Raw genomic sequence first — 15,946 nt, forward strand, 5'->3', positions numbered from 1 at the left:
CCCATGGGTAGCAAATATAATTTGTTTACCTATGAAATACATCCGTCGTATGGTATGATACGAAACCATACAAGTCAGACAGCATCCAGGATTAATTCCTGGTCTGTGCTGAGGCATTATAATCACCAACAGTGTAGCTGGATTTGGAAGGAAAGAAAAAGAAAACACCCAGGGTCCCTGCTCCCAGTCACTGTTCAGTGACCTCTGTGGAAAAACTTTGGTGAGGGGAAGATTGGGCTTGATTGTGATGCCCAGGCTAACTTATGATATACTTGGGTGAAGTTCTGGAGGTCTTCTGACACTTGTGGAATTATACTGCAGTATGATTGGTTGGCAATCAATAACTAGTAGGGTGCCACAGGGATCAGTGCTGGGACCCCAACTATTTACAATCTATATTAATGACTTGGATGAAGGGACTGAGCGTAACGTAGCCAAGTTTGCTGACAATACAAAGATGGGAGGAAAAGCAATGTGCGAGGAAGACACAAAAAACCTGCAAAAGGACATAGACAGGCTAAGTGAGTGGGCAAAAATTTGGTAGATGGAGTATAATGTTGGAAAGTGTGAGGTCATGCACTTTGGCAGAAAAAAAAAAAATCGAAGAGCAAGTTAATATTTAAATGGAGAAAATTTGGAAAGTGCTGCAGTACAGCAGGACCTGGGGGTCCTGGTGCGTGAAACACAAAAGGTTAGTATGCAGATACAGCAAGTGATCAGGAAGTCCAATGGAATCTTGGCCTTTATTGCAAAGGGGAGTATAAAAGCAGGGAAGTCTTGCTACAGTTATACAGGGTATTGGTGAGGCCACACCTGGAATACTACAATTTTGGTTTCCATATTTAAGAAAGGATATACTTGCTTTGGAGGCAGTTCAGAGAAGGTTCACTAGTTTGATTCCAGAGATGAGGGGGTTGACTTGAGGAAAAGTTGAGTAGGTTGGGCCTCTACTCATTGGAATTCAGAAGAACAAGAGGTGATCTTATCGAAACATATAAGATTAAGGGGCTTGACAAGGTGGATGCAGAGAGGATGTTTCCACTGATAGGGGAGCCAGAACTAGGGGGCATAACCTTAGAATAAGGGGCTGCCCATTTAAGACTATGATGAGGAGGAATTTCTTCTCTGAGGGTTGTAAATCTGTAGAATTCACTGCCTCAGAGAGCTGTGGAAGCTGGGTCATTGAATAAATTTAAGACAGAGGCAGACAGTTTCTTAACTGATAAGGGAATAAGGGGTTATGGGGAGCGGGCAGGGAGGTGGACCCGAGTGCATGATTGGATCAGCCATGATCATATTAAATGGCGGAGCAGCCTTGAGGGGCCGTATGGCCTACTCCTGCTCCTATTTCTTATGTTCTTATGAGCTACCACCTTCAAGTGATTGGGGGGAGGGCGTGAAGGGCATGATTTGTTAAATGAAAATCTTTCATCCACCATTATTGCATTTTCTATCAACAATATCTGGCATTTAATGTATAAAAAACATCTCAAGGCACGTCACAGAGGTGCAAAGAACAAAATGGACACCAAGCCAAAAAAGGAAATATTAGGAGGGTGACTAAAAACTTGGTTGAAGAGGTGGATTTGAAAGAAGGTCTTAAAGGAGGAGAAGGTAGAGAGCATATGGGTTTAGGGAGGGAATTCCAGAGCACAAGGCCTAGGCGACTGAAGGCACGGACGTCAATGGTGGGCAGAAAGCACCCAGAATCCGAGGAATGGAGAATTCTGGGGGTAGGAATTGTAGGGGTGGAGGAGGTTACAGAGATGGGAGGCCATGAAGAGTTTTAAAACAGAAGGATGATCATTTAAATCTGAGGCGTTGGGAGGCCAGGAGCCATCATAGGTCAGCAAGGACTGAAGTGATGGGTGAGTAGGACTTGGTGCAGGGTGGGTTACAAACAGCAGAGTTTTGGATAAGCTGAACTTTACAAAGAGTTGAGTTTGGGAGGCTGGGCAGGAGAGCATTGCAATAGTCAAGTCTCGAGGTGGAAGCAGTCAATGCGACAGAAGTAGGCAGTCATTGTGATGGGGAGGATATAGGATTCTAAAGCTCAGCTTAGGGATGAATTAGAGGCCAAGATTGTAAACAGACTGCTTCAGCCTGAGACAATAGATGGCAAGGAGGATAGAATCGGTGGCAAAGGTATGGAGTTTGTGCTTGGGGCCAAAGATGATGGTTTTGGTCAAACCAATGATTAGCTGGAGGAAATTGCAACTAATCATAGACTGAATGTGGGACAATAGTCTGAGAACACAGAAAAAGTGGAGGGGAATGACAGAAATGGTGGCAAGTTGAAACTGGGTGTCGTCAACATAACTGTGGAAGCTGGCCCCTACTCTGCAGATAATGTCATCAAGGGGCAGTATGTTGATGAGGATGAGAAGAGCAAGGATAGATCTTTAGGGGATTATAGTCATGTTATTTATGACTTTTACCATAGCAGATGCCAAGGTTGAGGAGCTGGCTATGAGTATGGGTAAGAGAGTTATATGGAGGAAGAGGTTTAAGGAGAATAGGAGGGCAATGACTTCAGAGGGCAAGGGGAGTTGACGGAAATTTAAATCACCAAGGATGAGTGATCACTCAGTTAAAAGGCTGAGGGAGGAAAAGAGGAAGATATCTGTGAGATATCTTGGAGTGGAGCTTCGGGGAGGGAGAGGCGATATACAACAAAGATCTTAAAAGGAGAGGTAAGAGGGGTGGAACAAGGTGAGGTCCTCAAAGGAGGAGAAGGTGCCAGAGGAATAAGGGGAAAGAGCAAGGTATGACTTGGTGAGAAGGGTCGCACGTCATCAGGGCAGTTTGGGTGGGCTAGGTGGTGCAAAGTATAGCCAGAAAGGGAAACTTCGGTAAGGGGCAAGGTGTAGCCACTGATGAGCTAGATTTCAATCAAAGTCAGGATATCAATATCGTCCACAATAAGGTGGCAAGGGCCTTGTTGACAGGTGAAGAGACATTCTGGAGGGAAATGCAGAGAGGGTCAGCGATTGATATACTGGCAGAGTCCAAGGTGGTGGTGGTGGGCAGTGAAGGAAGTTGGCGAGATTAGTCCCCAGCAGGTGTTCTGGGCGGAAAGGTCGGCAAAAGGAGAGGATGGGACATTTGAAGTTGCTGCTTGTAAGAATGCCAAGAGACACCGAGGGTAACTGTGGATTTAGTCACGGGGATTTAAGCCTAGACTGATAAGGGCTACTTCAGCATGCATGTAAGCATCATATTAATAACTTATTCCAATGTAAAGAGTTATTTGATACTGACCACTGCACCCAGGCGTAGACAGTGATACTCCATGCGGACCAAACCAAGCTGTGTCAGAACCATGAACCCAAATTTGGTTGGCAGTTCCTCGGTCAGGTCCATTCCCCAGACATACTGCAGGCTGCACAGTGTGATCCCATACAACAGAATGAATGGAGAGCACAGCATAGCAAGGTGCCGCCGACTACGCATGATCCAGATAAGGCAAGCCCAAATCAGAAGCACAAAGGTTAACCAGCTGTGAAATGTAATACTCCAAACCTGGGAAGAAAAGATATTCAAAGTTACAGAGAAACCACACAATACAATCAGTAATCTACAAACACTTTCAAAATATGCTCGAAAAAGAATTTGCCTAATTGATAGTGATTTTTTTTCAACAGAAGAAAATATGTGTCACTTAGGATTCATCGGCCAAGAAATTTGACTGCTCCAAAAAACAGGCGCGCAGGGCACACTGCATGCACCTGTTCCTGTTGTCCCAGGCAGCGCTCATGCTGCCTGCTCATTACCTTGAATTAGTTGTGCAGCCAAGTGCTACCGGCACCATTCACTGCCCGCATGCCTGTTTCGGGGGCTCGATATCAGGCGTCTCTGAAGCCGCTTAAAGGCAAGCAGCATCTCTTAAAGGGGAGGTGCATTATAGCTGCAGACAACAGGCAGACAGAAATGTACACAGAAATGGCAGCAGTAAGCACTGAGAGGGCCCTAAGGTTTTTCGATGCTGCCTTGGAGCCCGGGTGCAGGCAGTGGACAGGAGGAGTATGATCCTCTTCCCTCTAGGGGGCGGAAAGCCCTCCAGGGAACACCTCTGCCGCCAATGGGAAGACATTGCAGGGGAGATCAATACCAAGAGCTCAGCTGCCAGGACATGGGTACCATGCCGAAAGAAGTTCAATGACCTTACCAGAGTCATCAAAGTAACAATACAGCTGTCTTATTCTCTGCTCTCACCTCTACCCAATCCAGCCGCACTACTCATAATCCTCCCCTCCCCTATGTCCCTTCACTTTCCTAGAATCACTACATCTCCTCAGACTGACACCCTCACTTCCCCACCCCTCAAATCCGGCGCACTGCATATCAACTATTCTACCATTGCAGGCATATTCTCTAAACACCTCAAGACTGCCACTAACACGCTTCCCCCTTTCTTGCAGAAGGCCACCCACAAGTGACAGCATGCTACCTGTGGAGGAGGCCGAGCCCGACTGCACATCATCTCCCCTCTCGAAGAAAGCGTGCTGGCCATTACGGGCAGGGGCAGAGTCATCACCATGGTGACTGACAATGCTGGAGAAGACGTTGTGTGGGGTTTCTTCACACCTTTCCTCGTTCTCCATTATTACTTCTCTCTCATCATACACACTACATGTTAAACTGCAGATGCTTTAATCAGCAACTTATCGCTCTAGGCTCTGCCTTTACATAAAAAACTAACCTTTGTCCCTCCCTTTCAATTCAGATGCTGAAGACATGGACATACCACTGCCTTTTGAGGAAAAGGTCAGCTTTCCCGATGATGCAGTGTCATTTGATCTAACCCGCTCGAGCAGCAGCTCAGATACTAGTGACACAAACAGTTTAGAGCGTAGGCTGCCGAAGGAGCCTTCACATAGCGAATCACCGGGCACAAACGTGCAGGAGCTGGGGCAGGGGATACAATGCCAAAAGTGCCAGCTCGCCGGAGGGCCAAATCGCAGACTAGCTCTGCCGCAGAGGACTCAGATGCTGACTTTGAGGGCCCAGCCTACCAAAGAAGGTTGATGGGCATACACCAGGAAATGCTAGATGCACTGGGCACCCTGTCAGCGAGCTTGTGCACAATGGCAAATGGAGGTGTCCAGCTCAAACATTTATCAAGGCTTCTGTCCAACATGGACCTAGTGGGTCAGCTCCATCTACACGATAGTGGTGCCATCATGGTGGAGGCTCTGCCAGCTTCTACAGAAGCTCACACTGCTTCCATGGAAGTTCAAACAGCTGCCAACTTGGAGCTGGGGGCCAGTGTCGTCAGGGGCTTCCAGAGCGCAACCTCACTCCTGTATTCTGTTCTCATGCAAAGTCACACGAGTGCTGAGGCATAGTCCCAGGAAAGTGATCTTGGTTGAATGGAAGGGGCACCTGCTTTCGCCTCTAAGGACATCATCATTCTTGCTCCCATGCCACCTACTCCACCAGTGCCCTCGTTATTGCCACACAGTCAGCTGGGCCAGACCGCTGCAGCCCACGCTAAGATATTGCAGTCTGCAGCTGTGCCCTCAAGGCCCGTTGCTGCTCAAGGTCACCCACCATGGCCACAGATTAACAAAATCCTAGAGAATAAATTCACCCAGCAGAAAACAGAAATAACAACATTTCTATCTGTACAACTAAAGTAAAAACAGAAAATGGCGACATTAATATCTTGGTTTCTAAAAGCGAAAAATATCCCGTTGTAATTTCACTAAAGTGAATGATGATGTCATTCAATTGTGAAATTGATGCTTACATTAATGAATGGAAAATTAATCATATAATATAACATATGGTGCATTTGCATTAATATATCATACAGAATCACTCAGAAAAAAGTTTTCAGCTGGGTGAATTTATTAATGCAGGATTTTATTAATTTTGCGGTCAGAAACCTGGCCACAGAGTATGCTACAATACAGTAATGCTCTCAACCACTTAAATAGTCCAGTAACAGCTACAGTGAGCCGGTGAATGGGAAACTGTAGGTAACTAAGCAGAGCAGCAAATTTGCACACCCTGTTTCACGAGAATGGATAGATTTTGAAAAATTGATGTAAACATCAGGGGTTATTTGAAATCCAATAGTCCCTTTTCTCTTGTGTGTAATCTGAATGTAGAAATCAGAAGCAAAATTAAACAACAATTGTAATTTTGAAAACTGCTGCACAATTTGCATTTTGTATTCAAAATGCTTTAAAATTCATTTATTTGTCAATTCTGCCATTTCTACTTGTAATGATTTAAACAATTTCCAATGAAAGACAATGAAATATACAGCTGAGCAATGCACCTGGGATTTCAACAGCTTTCTTTTCATCTGTTTAATTGACTTTTGAGCAAAGTCCTGCTTAGCGGATTAAAATGATACTGATGGCAAGCAGTAAACTGTTTTTCAGCCCCACTGAGAGCTGGTGGGGCAGGTGCTTAATCTCCAGTGGTGACCAATAGTGGTGGTAAAGTACCTGAGAAGGGAGAGAAGAAAGGTGCCATGCCAAGGTGAATGGCAAAGGAGGAGTGAGGAGAGTGGGACTGGATATGCATAGATTATTTTACCTCCAGGCATTGTATACTTCAGCACACTAGTAACTCAGCAATATTTATAGTCGCAAAAGCAGAAAGGATCATGCTGTTCTTACCATCATGGCGATGAGTGCACAGATATAACTCTGCTGCATGATTACATGCCCCAAGTCACGAAGCGGTGAATTTGAGTTTCTCGGTTTAGAAGTGTGATTTACTGCAACAGAACAAGATAAACAATTAGGAAAGCTTTTATTGTTGTTTAAATTACAATTTAATTAAGCAATGAAGGATACATCTGCGTACCATACAACAGGACAGTTCAGACAAATTAAAGGCAAATGTGATGAAAATGAATCTCAAACCTGCAGTCTGTCCTCATTTCTGGGAGGTGTGATGCACAAAGCTCATTGTTGCTCATCTGGACTGATTTTAACAATCTTCTATGTTTTTTATTTGTTACCAAAAAGAAACCGTTTATGCAACTCTTCCTCTCTGAGCAAGTATAACACAATACCATCAAGTGAACAGAGGCTGCACTCCGCCCAAAAAATACCTAGGATTTTTCAAGGAACTACCGACCATTCCAATCAACTGATGAAAAAACAAGTGTACCAAAGATTATAGCACCAACTCTAACAAATTAAAGCTAAACTATATTGAATTATACAAACAAAATACAAATGAAGAAAATTTTAATAATCAACTAATTATCACGACAAATCAATGTGCTTGTAGGGTTTAGAATAAGTTTAGTGAAAGCCACTGTATGCTACAGTACCTATTTTTCAAAATTCAGTGGTGGTATTTATATGGTGGAAAAATATCACTGGAAAAATCATTACTGTCTGGATAATATTTATTTTGGAATCACTTCCAATTTTTCGGAATGACTCATAAATATTCATTTTATAAGACTCCACTGTTCATTCCATCAACCACAATGGTGCCTGTGCTTCATAAGGTTCCGGCTCCCATCATAACTTTGATGGTACCCAATGGAAAAAGACAGTGACCCAGTTATGCCGGATGCCTGCCGATTTTGAGATTTACGCCTGGGCAGTAATATGACCCATTACCGCCAGGACAGCATGTAAATAGCTTTAGTACCTGCAGGATTGAGTACAACTTTCACTGAAGCTAATGCCGAGAGGTTCTGCTGCTGTTTGTGGCACTAATTGAGGGGGTGGCAGCACAAATAGGACACTATTCCAGATGTCCAACAACTTTTTAAATTGTCCTCCCATTTGTGGCACATGCAAATAAGCAGTAAAGCGGTGACACCTTGTGTCCCATTTTACAGAGTTTCTGCCTCATTTTATGTCTCAGCACCAACTCTAATAAATTAAAGCTAAATTATATTGAATTATACAAACAAAATACTAAAAACACAAATGTAGAAAATTTTAATAATCAATTAACTATCATGACAAATCAGTGTGCTTATAGGTTTTAGAATAAGTTTAGTGAAAACCAGTATAAAACCGATATCCTGGATTACTACTTGAAAGCAGAAACAAATGTAAAAGAGACCAGGTTCTACATTTACAGGTGCTATTAAAACGTACTGCTGTTATTTTTGTTGATCTGCTTCTAATTACTTTGCAATCTGCCTTCAAGCCATTTGCTGAGGGGCTGCCATTTCGCTCCCTCGCCCGCTTCAGAAAGGGCGTTTTCCATTGGGGTTTCCCCAGCTATCTTTGCTTCTTTGAAGGAGGAATGGAGGAACAGTGGCACCAGGCTCGTGGAGGCAAATACCACCCACCTCATACCATAGCATACAGTCAAGAGCCCTCCCTAACTGCACTTGTTCTGAATAGCAGTACATGCAGAGGCTTTGCTTTCCAAAACAAATCATAGAGTTAAGACACATGCTTTGAATGGGCCTGCAGTCTACCTCCACCACATGCACTGCTTTGCCAAACACCTTTAATTACTATGCCATGGGTCAATTCCAAGCTGCCTCTGGGAACATCTGCAATATTAGCCAACCATCTGTGCACAGTGCATCTGCCAAGCCACAGATGTATTGCTCCCTAGATCTAACTCATCCCCAATTGTTTGAAGGCCCAAACAGACAGTCTTCAATTTGGCACCCCAGACCTGTATGGCAACAGTTTTAGTATCCATGGAGGAAGCAGACTGCCCTCAGGGCCTCTGCCAAGGGAGCCTGAAACTTTATTTTTTGGACTCATTAGCCATAATAAAACAATCCAGTAAGAACAAATCCATATTGTGCAAGAAACCCTGAAGAATCCCTTTGAAAACTTTCAATTCATTAGTGATATGAACCACAACCGCATAAAAACTTGATAATAAATTCCTGTTCAAAGTGCAGGCTGTTTATGCTGAGACCTAGAACTCTGCTCTGGGTTTACACGAGCCACCAACGGGTTCATGAAACCACCATTTGTACTGTTGGCAGGGTCACAATCCAGGAGCGGAAAAGAAATGTGGCTGCCAATAATAGGGCCGCTTGTGCTCCCCACAACTGCTCTCTTCTTGCTGAGCTTCCCAACCTGACTTATCTTATTGCTTCTGTTCCCAGCACCCTATATTTGAGCTAAAAATATAAGGTAGGGGGGTGGGGGAGAAAAGCATATAAAATATTAGCTCCTGCACTCTCTCACTATGTGCACGCATATGTTGCACCAAACCTACAGGCAAATACCAAGTCTACCAATACGCCTATGTGCAGTACTTCATACTTATAACTAAAATAAATTCCTTAAGGAGCACAACATTCACTGAAATACATGACTAGCTGAAAACAAAAGCAAGGTACCCATGCCTGTTGCTAAACTTTTTGTTCCATAATAGTCAGGTCAGCATCACTTGTGTTTAATGCCAAATTCTAACTTACTAGATTCAACTGCCTCTGGTTGGGCTGATCCACTAATTGTATGTATTGTGTAACTGTCTCCTTCACCATGTTCACCATTGGCAGGTTGCAGCATCGGCTAGAAAACAGCATAAACAGTGTAGGTTAGTAATCAATGACATCTAGTAGCATTGTACTGCGGCATACTGGAGTATGCACGTATTGACTGGCACCAACTGGCAAAATATATACCAGTGACCATGTTCCCACATACTGAGCTCCTGACCTCAGCCACCGAGTCAGAGGAGGTGGCACACACATATATGGCACATTCCCCACAGTGAAGGAAAAACAAAATTACAAAAATCAGCGAAAAAACAGGAAATGCTGGAAATACTCAGCAGGTCAGGCAGCATCTGTGAAGAGAGAAAGAGACTTAGCGTTTCAGGTCGATGGTCTTTCATCAGCATCTGCATTAATGTTGCTTTTACAAAATCAGAGGATGCACTGCAATACCTTCAAGTGACCAGTTGCAAAGTGGCACTAGTAGAGACCTGGAAACAAGGTGTTTGCCCAACATCTCAACAAGTAAATAGTGTATGGCACAAAAAGGAAAAGCAGAGGTAATATAAAAATGCAACTCTCAAAAAAAATACTATCGATGGTTCTTAATCTTCTACTTTTTGCTAAATATACCAGCCTCAGACTTCCACTCACCATGGCCATGGTTACTTCTATGCAGACTAAGAAATTCCTTATTGCAGCAACTGCTGGATCTTTTATTCGGTCAAAGCTTCAAAAATTCTAACTTTCTTCTCGCTTTATAGGAATGGATGTCCTCAGATTACAATAATTGAGCAACTCAATTGAGAAACAAACAGTCCAGGAACTGGTCAGTTATGGACCTTTCACACTGGCTATCAACCTCTGAAGTTAGTCACTCGGTGGCACCCGAAGGAACCTAGTCTATTTCTGGTTTATATTTAATGGCAATTTTAGAGAACAATATTTGCTTAGCATTACTCACTTTAGCTTCATCTTCAGATTCATCCTGTTTCGTTGACCAAGGCTCCAGGTTTGTCAGTTCAACTTCTTCACCATTTTTCTGTGGTACATCCTGCTGAAAAGGTACAAAAGTAAAGATGTTCACAGCAACCTGCTCACACTCATTGATAACTGTCATTATTATTTATCTAATACATTGTTGAATCTAGACTATTAGCGGAATGGGTGAAGGGTGAGTTAATACATAGAAAGTGCCTGCATTCATACAATGAAGCCTATATGGCTGACTTTAATTGTTTGATACAGTGCAGGCAAGTGGTTAAGATGGCACTGGGGTGGGGGAAGAGTTGTACAGGTATTCCCAACAAGTTACTGTCCCCCACTATTTTTACCTGCCTGAATTCAGGCATGTAAAGGACAACCACGCCAGTGGAGTGGGGTCTAATTGAAATGGCAGTGTCCAATGATGTCATCAGGACACGCACACCATTTTAACCATGATCCCAACTAAGGCCCACTCAGTCTCGAACCCGCCAGTAAAAGTTGGCGGCAGCAAGGACCCTGGCCACAGGAGGCCCAGGTGGGTGACTTCTTTTTGAATTTTTAAAAGGTCCCTAACCCTAACCCTAGGAGTGCTCCTAGTTCCACAAAGATAGAGTGGGCTTCCCCACCCTATCCTGATCACAGACTTGTGCCCAGTTCCACCAGCCTCCACACAATTTGTACTTACCTTGCCGGGATTGGGATCCATTTCCACCTAAAGATTGGGAAATGTTGGACTGGAAATTCCGAATCCCGCTCGTTGGCAATGATGTCATTCCTGTTGACTTTGGGCGGGTGTCAGTGTTGGGGCATGAAAATGAAACTTGGAAGATAAAATCTCCCTGGCTTCATGCTCCAGCAAACCTAGATGGTCCGCCACCTGACTTCTCTTCCCTCTTCTCCCCTTTTGTCCTTCCCTTCTCTCCTCACATTCCTTTTTCTCCTCACCTTCCACCTCCATTCCAATCCCTATCCTTCACCCGACTGCACTCCCTCATCAACCCTTTTTCTAACTCTTCCTCTCCCTCCCCTTATCCTCTATCTGTATCCTCATTTTCTCTCATTGAGTACATTGAGTGTAATGCATCCAAGTTTGGTGACGATACTTACAAAGTTAGGTGGGAAACGATGTTCCCTCTAATTTTTTTTGTGGTGTGCGGCCCCTTTAATGGGCTGTGTGGCCCCTTTAACTGTCTGCGCGGCCCATTCACATTTCTGCGCTTGCGTGGTTGTTGCATTTAAAAGCTGGTGAGCGGCCTGCGTGGGACCTCCAGACCACTGTGCAGCCACACAGCTTAACGGGAACATTAGTGGGAAAGTAAGATGTGAGTAGAACGCAAAGAGGCTGCAAAGGGATATAGACAGGTTCAGTGAGTGGACAAGAACATGGCAGATGGAATATAATGTGGAGAAATGTGAAGTTATCCATTTTGGTAGGACAAATGTTGGTATTCAGCGGGACCTGGATTCTTGTACATAAATTTCTGAAAGTTAACGTGCAGGTACAGCAAGCAATTAAGAAAGCAAAAGGTATGTTAGCGTTTATTACAAAAGAATTGGAGCATAAGAGTGATGGAGGTCAAAATTCAGGTGTACCAGAAAGCAGGCGTACCTATGATTTTTGGAGTGGTACTCACTGCTGGAACTCCTGGTGCGGTAAGTAGATCCATTTTCAGGACTTTGAAATTTTTTCAAAGTCCTACAGCAAATGGATCATAATGGGGCTGGGCCTTAGACTCAAAGCCAGGCTGACTGGCTGAAAATGGGTCAGTCAGGGTGTCACAGCGTGTGTGCATCACAGCGTGTGTGCGTCACCACGGTCTCTCCCCTCCGTTAAAGGGGAGAGATTCTATCATTTTTTAAAGTTTGGCCACTGAGCCACCAGGGAGGGTTTCGGCCGGGCCAGTGGCATGGCACCCAAGAGGGGGTGTCAGGCTGCCCATTGGCAGCCAGGCCGAACCCGAGGGCAGTATTTTGCCGGCTGATTCTGGGGATAGTGTGGGAAGGTGGAGTTGAGTTAGACGATCAGACATGACTTTATTGAATGGCAGATCAGGCTCGAAGGGACGAATGGCCTACTCCTGCTCCTATTTCTTATATTCTTATGTTCTGCAGAGTTTCAGCATCTAAACATAATTGCTGCTTAATTAGACTCGCTGTCTTCCAGCGATCATCTACCACAAACTTTTGATAACACTTCTTCGCAATTTTGTCTTGGGGGGAAATCGGGGCAAGGGAAGAAAACTAATTTAAGGGGAAACTGGGGCTGTGCACTTGCTCAATGGAGAGCGGCGGAGGTGAGGCTGTCTTCAACAATGAAGTTGGTTGCTTTTGTTTCTAAAAACAGGCATCTACTAACTTTTCCAGTCTTTCTACTTTTTCTGTTTAGATGGAAGATTCACTTAAGGTAGCCTTGGAGCTGTATGTAAGGTTAGGTAATGCCCCATTGTTTCCAATTTGTCATGCAAGATTACTTTGATTTTTTCATTTACAGGTGCACCACCTGGAATTGTGAGACTGCTCATTATTTATCATGTTCTATCCAGAGTAATAAAACAATGATATATTAAACAGCATATATAATTCAAATGACTGGAAAATTAGATTTTTTTTAGTGCATAAAACAACTTTAAATTAGCGTGAGTTCACTGTAACCTCTAACCAATCTTTGGAACCAAACTTAAAATAATTTTTTTCAAAAGGAATGCCAATTTGAACTCTATTTGACCTAAGATTCGACTGAATGAGAGGGAGAAATAATGGAATATAAGGGTACAATGGGAGGGGCAGAGGAGGTGCTCTGACAGTCACATTTTACATGGCTATCTACCAGTGACATCATGGATACTTTGCAATCTTTGTCTGACATTACTTAGCCATTTCCTCTTCTAATAGGAATGTATCACCCAGCATCACAAAAATGAGCAAAAAAGGCTCTTTTTATTTTGGAGTATGAAAAGGTTGTTGAGCCCAACTACCTTTTCTTGTTCTTAAAAAATCTTTTCTTATGAATCTTCTCAGAATAACCCTCTTTACTGGTTACGGTGAGTTATGGGGACAGGGGTGGGGGGTGGGGGGCATGTGGAAGGGGAAATTTGTAGATTACTTTGTATCTCTCCCAATCCTATCACCGCTGAGTGTTCGAAAAAAGATCCTCTACCATTCTGCATGGACAAATCGTCACAAGAATATAACTGATTGGACCGTAACCACAAACAACAAAGTTTGTTTCTTGAGGGTGTGTACAGCAATACAGAGACCATTAAAAAAAACATGTTGTGTCAAGACCGTACATCCCAGTCATATGAATGAAGAAATGGATAATGAATAACGACGAGTTCCAGCACCATTAGTCACTAGAAACAAAATGTTATGGCCCCATGACATTCCAGCACAGGAGGCAGCAATATTGAAGTCAATGAGGAGTGGAGAACAACCTCAGAAGGTGGTTTTCTCAGGCTTCTCTGAGCACAGCAGAGTCATCACCACTGGCTACAGGTATGCTGATAACTCAGTTTCCTGATCTCTGACCTGCACAAACCTTCCTCAGTAATAAGGAAAGATCTACCACAATGGAGAGAGAGACAGGAGATCAAATTCCTGATCTTTCCACAGCTGCTGCAAATAAAGCATTTGTCCTACCAATAACAATTGCTTTAAAGAGGTGTGGATGCACAAATGGTGTCAAAGAGATGTAAAAATCCCATTTCAGGAATGTCTGCCCCACCACTATCATCCAGCTCTGCTGCCAAGTCGGCTTAATTTAGTATCACCTAGAGAACAGAGACCAAGTGTGACCCCCACCCACCCACGTTAATCAGCACGCAGTGGATCAAATGTGGGACCTTCTTGTCCCGTATTGTCACCAGGGAGTTGTTGCCTTCCAAGGCACCAATCACATCCATTCATACAAGGGGGAAAAAAGTGAGAGGTTGGGCTTTGACAGCTCAACAGGCGGCAATTCCACCTCATTTATTTTGTAGTACTGCCATCAAAGCTGGTGCGGTTTTCAGCAGAATTTCTATTATCTACATGCAACAAGAGCAACACCAAACCGCAAAGAGTAAAGAATATTGATATTCAGCTACTGCTGTTTGACTGCCAATGCATGATGCTAGAATGCTAATCAGTTTACACTTACTGTCTGGCCAGATGTTTTTTTCTTCAGCTTCAGGAGTGATGCTACAATATAATAAAGTAGCAGTAGGATCGCGGGATTTGCGTAGGCAGGCCATGCATGATTCACATTGAGGACAAGCTCTTGAGGATTGCTGCAGTTTGAATGGATAATATCCTTTAGGCCAAATAATCTGAAAACAGAAGGATTTAAATTATTATACCATAACTGATTAAATGCTACTAATTAAACAGCAGCCAATCTAGAGATACAGAATATTGCCAAAAAAAGCCAAGAATTGCAGTGTCTGTGACAGAGTACACTGTCGTATTCCCTTTGAAATGCCCCTCAAGTTCCAGATTTCTGCATGCGCATGTGCGAAACCTGAAACTTGGGGCCTGTCGATGTACGCGATGACAGGCCATTCGTGGAGGGGGTCCAACAAAGCAATCGCTGGCGAAGAGCTGGGCTCTTTCTCCAGTGACTGGCCAGCAATTGCTCTCGCAAGTTTTACAGTTGATGCAAACAGGGGATATCTAAGGCTTAAATTAAACATTCACATATTCAAAATTATGCACATACATGTTATTAAATGAGGTTACGCAAATATTAACCCGGATTACAGTCTTGATATATAAAATCAAAAAATTTAATTTTTATTGAGGTTGTGCAATGAAGGAACGATGAATAAAATTGCAATTCTATACAATGTATAATTATTAGATTTGGTATTCCATTGCATATCATTACAGGATTCCCTTTGTAAATGATTGCAATGGAATTCTCCTTTGTCATTGGAGAACCAGGCCCACGTGATCCCAGGAACACTTCCGAACTGCCTGCGCCCCTGCGATTCCTGGGCCATTACACTGCTCTTTGCCTCGAGGCCTGAGACCCGTAACTTTTCGAAGCCTGGGCGCCAGGAGGTACTTTCGTAATTGTTTCACGGGTCGGAGGCGAACTCCGGAGGTATGCCTCTGGCCGCAATTTCTAGGCCAATATTTATTTTTTAAAGCTTAAAAGGCATCTCATGCTTATACTACGCAGTGACTTTGTCCTTGAATGTGTGTTGAATACCAGAATCTGAGGGAATGGGTAGCAGAAACTTAAGACAGGGTAAGTAATCATAGAAGGAAAAATGTTGCACTCTGCCACTCCAAACAATAGTGTGTTTCAGCTGAGCGATACACCTCAAAAGATGCAAATATACACAGACTTTTGCTATTCTGATAAAAAATACCAGAATAAGCCATTTTAGTAAGATCACAATACATTCACTTTACTCTTTCACAGAGTACTGGGAGGTTCACTGAACTGCTACCTCTGGGGTGGGATTTGAATTGAATCCAAACTAATCAAATTCGGCCAGCTCAGAGTTCACATGATATGAATTTGGACAATTTCAAACCAGTTCCTGAGCCCATAGAACAAAACTGTCCTTA

At 43.5% G+C, this 15,946-nt stretch overlaps 1 protein-coding gene across 4 annotated transcripts in view; it reads right to left on the bottom strand.

Annotated features, from left to right (window-relative positions):
* The window catches only part of piezo1 (piezo type mechanosensitive ion channel component 1 (Er blood group)), a 416,932-nt gene that overhangs the window by 121,883 nt on the left and 279,103 nt on the right, over positions 1–15,946 (bottom strand). For 3 of the 4 annotated variants that reach the window (XM_070898186.1, XM_070898184.1, XM_070898183.1), the window contains exons 8-12: positions 14,529–14,697; positions 10,368–10,460; positions 9,383–9,479; positions 6,636–6,736; positions 3,262–3,522 (exon numbers count right to left, since the gene is read on the bottom strand). In XM_070898186.1, the coding sequence (XP_070754287.1) occupies positions 3,262–3,522; positions 6,636–6,736; positions 9,383–9,479; positions 10,368–10,460; positions 14,529–14,697 (721 nt within the window). The remainder of the gene's footprint in view (positions 1–3,261; positions 3,523–6,635; positions 6,737–9,382; positions 9,480–10,367; positions 10,461–14,528; positions 14,698–15,946) is intronic. The other variant, XM_070898185.1, reaches the window with a different exon arrangement.

Source organism: Pristiophorus japonicus, chromosome 13 (genome assembly GCF_044704955.1).
Source record: "Pristiophorus japonicus isolate sPriJap1 chromosome 13, sPriJap1.hap1, whole genome shotgun sequence".
Lineage (NCBI taxonomy): Eukaryota > Metazoa > Chordata > Chondrichthyes > Pristiophoridae > Pristiophorus > Pristiophorus japonicus.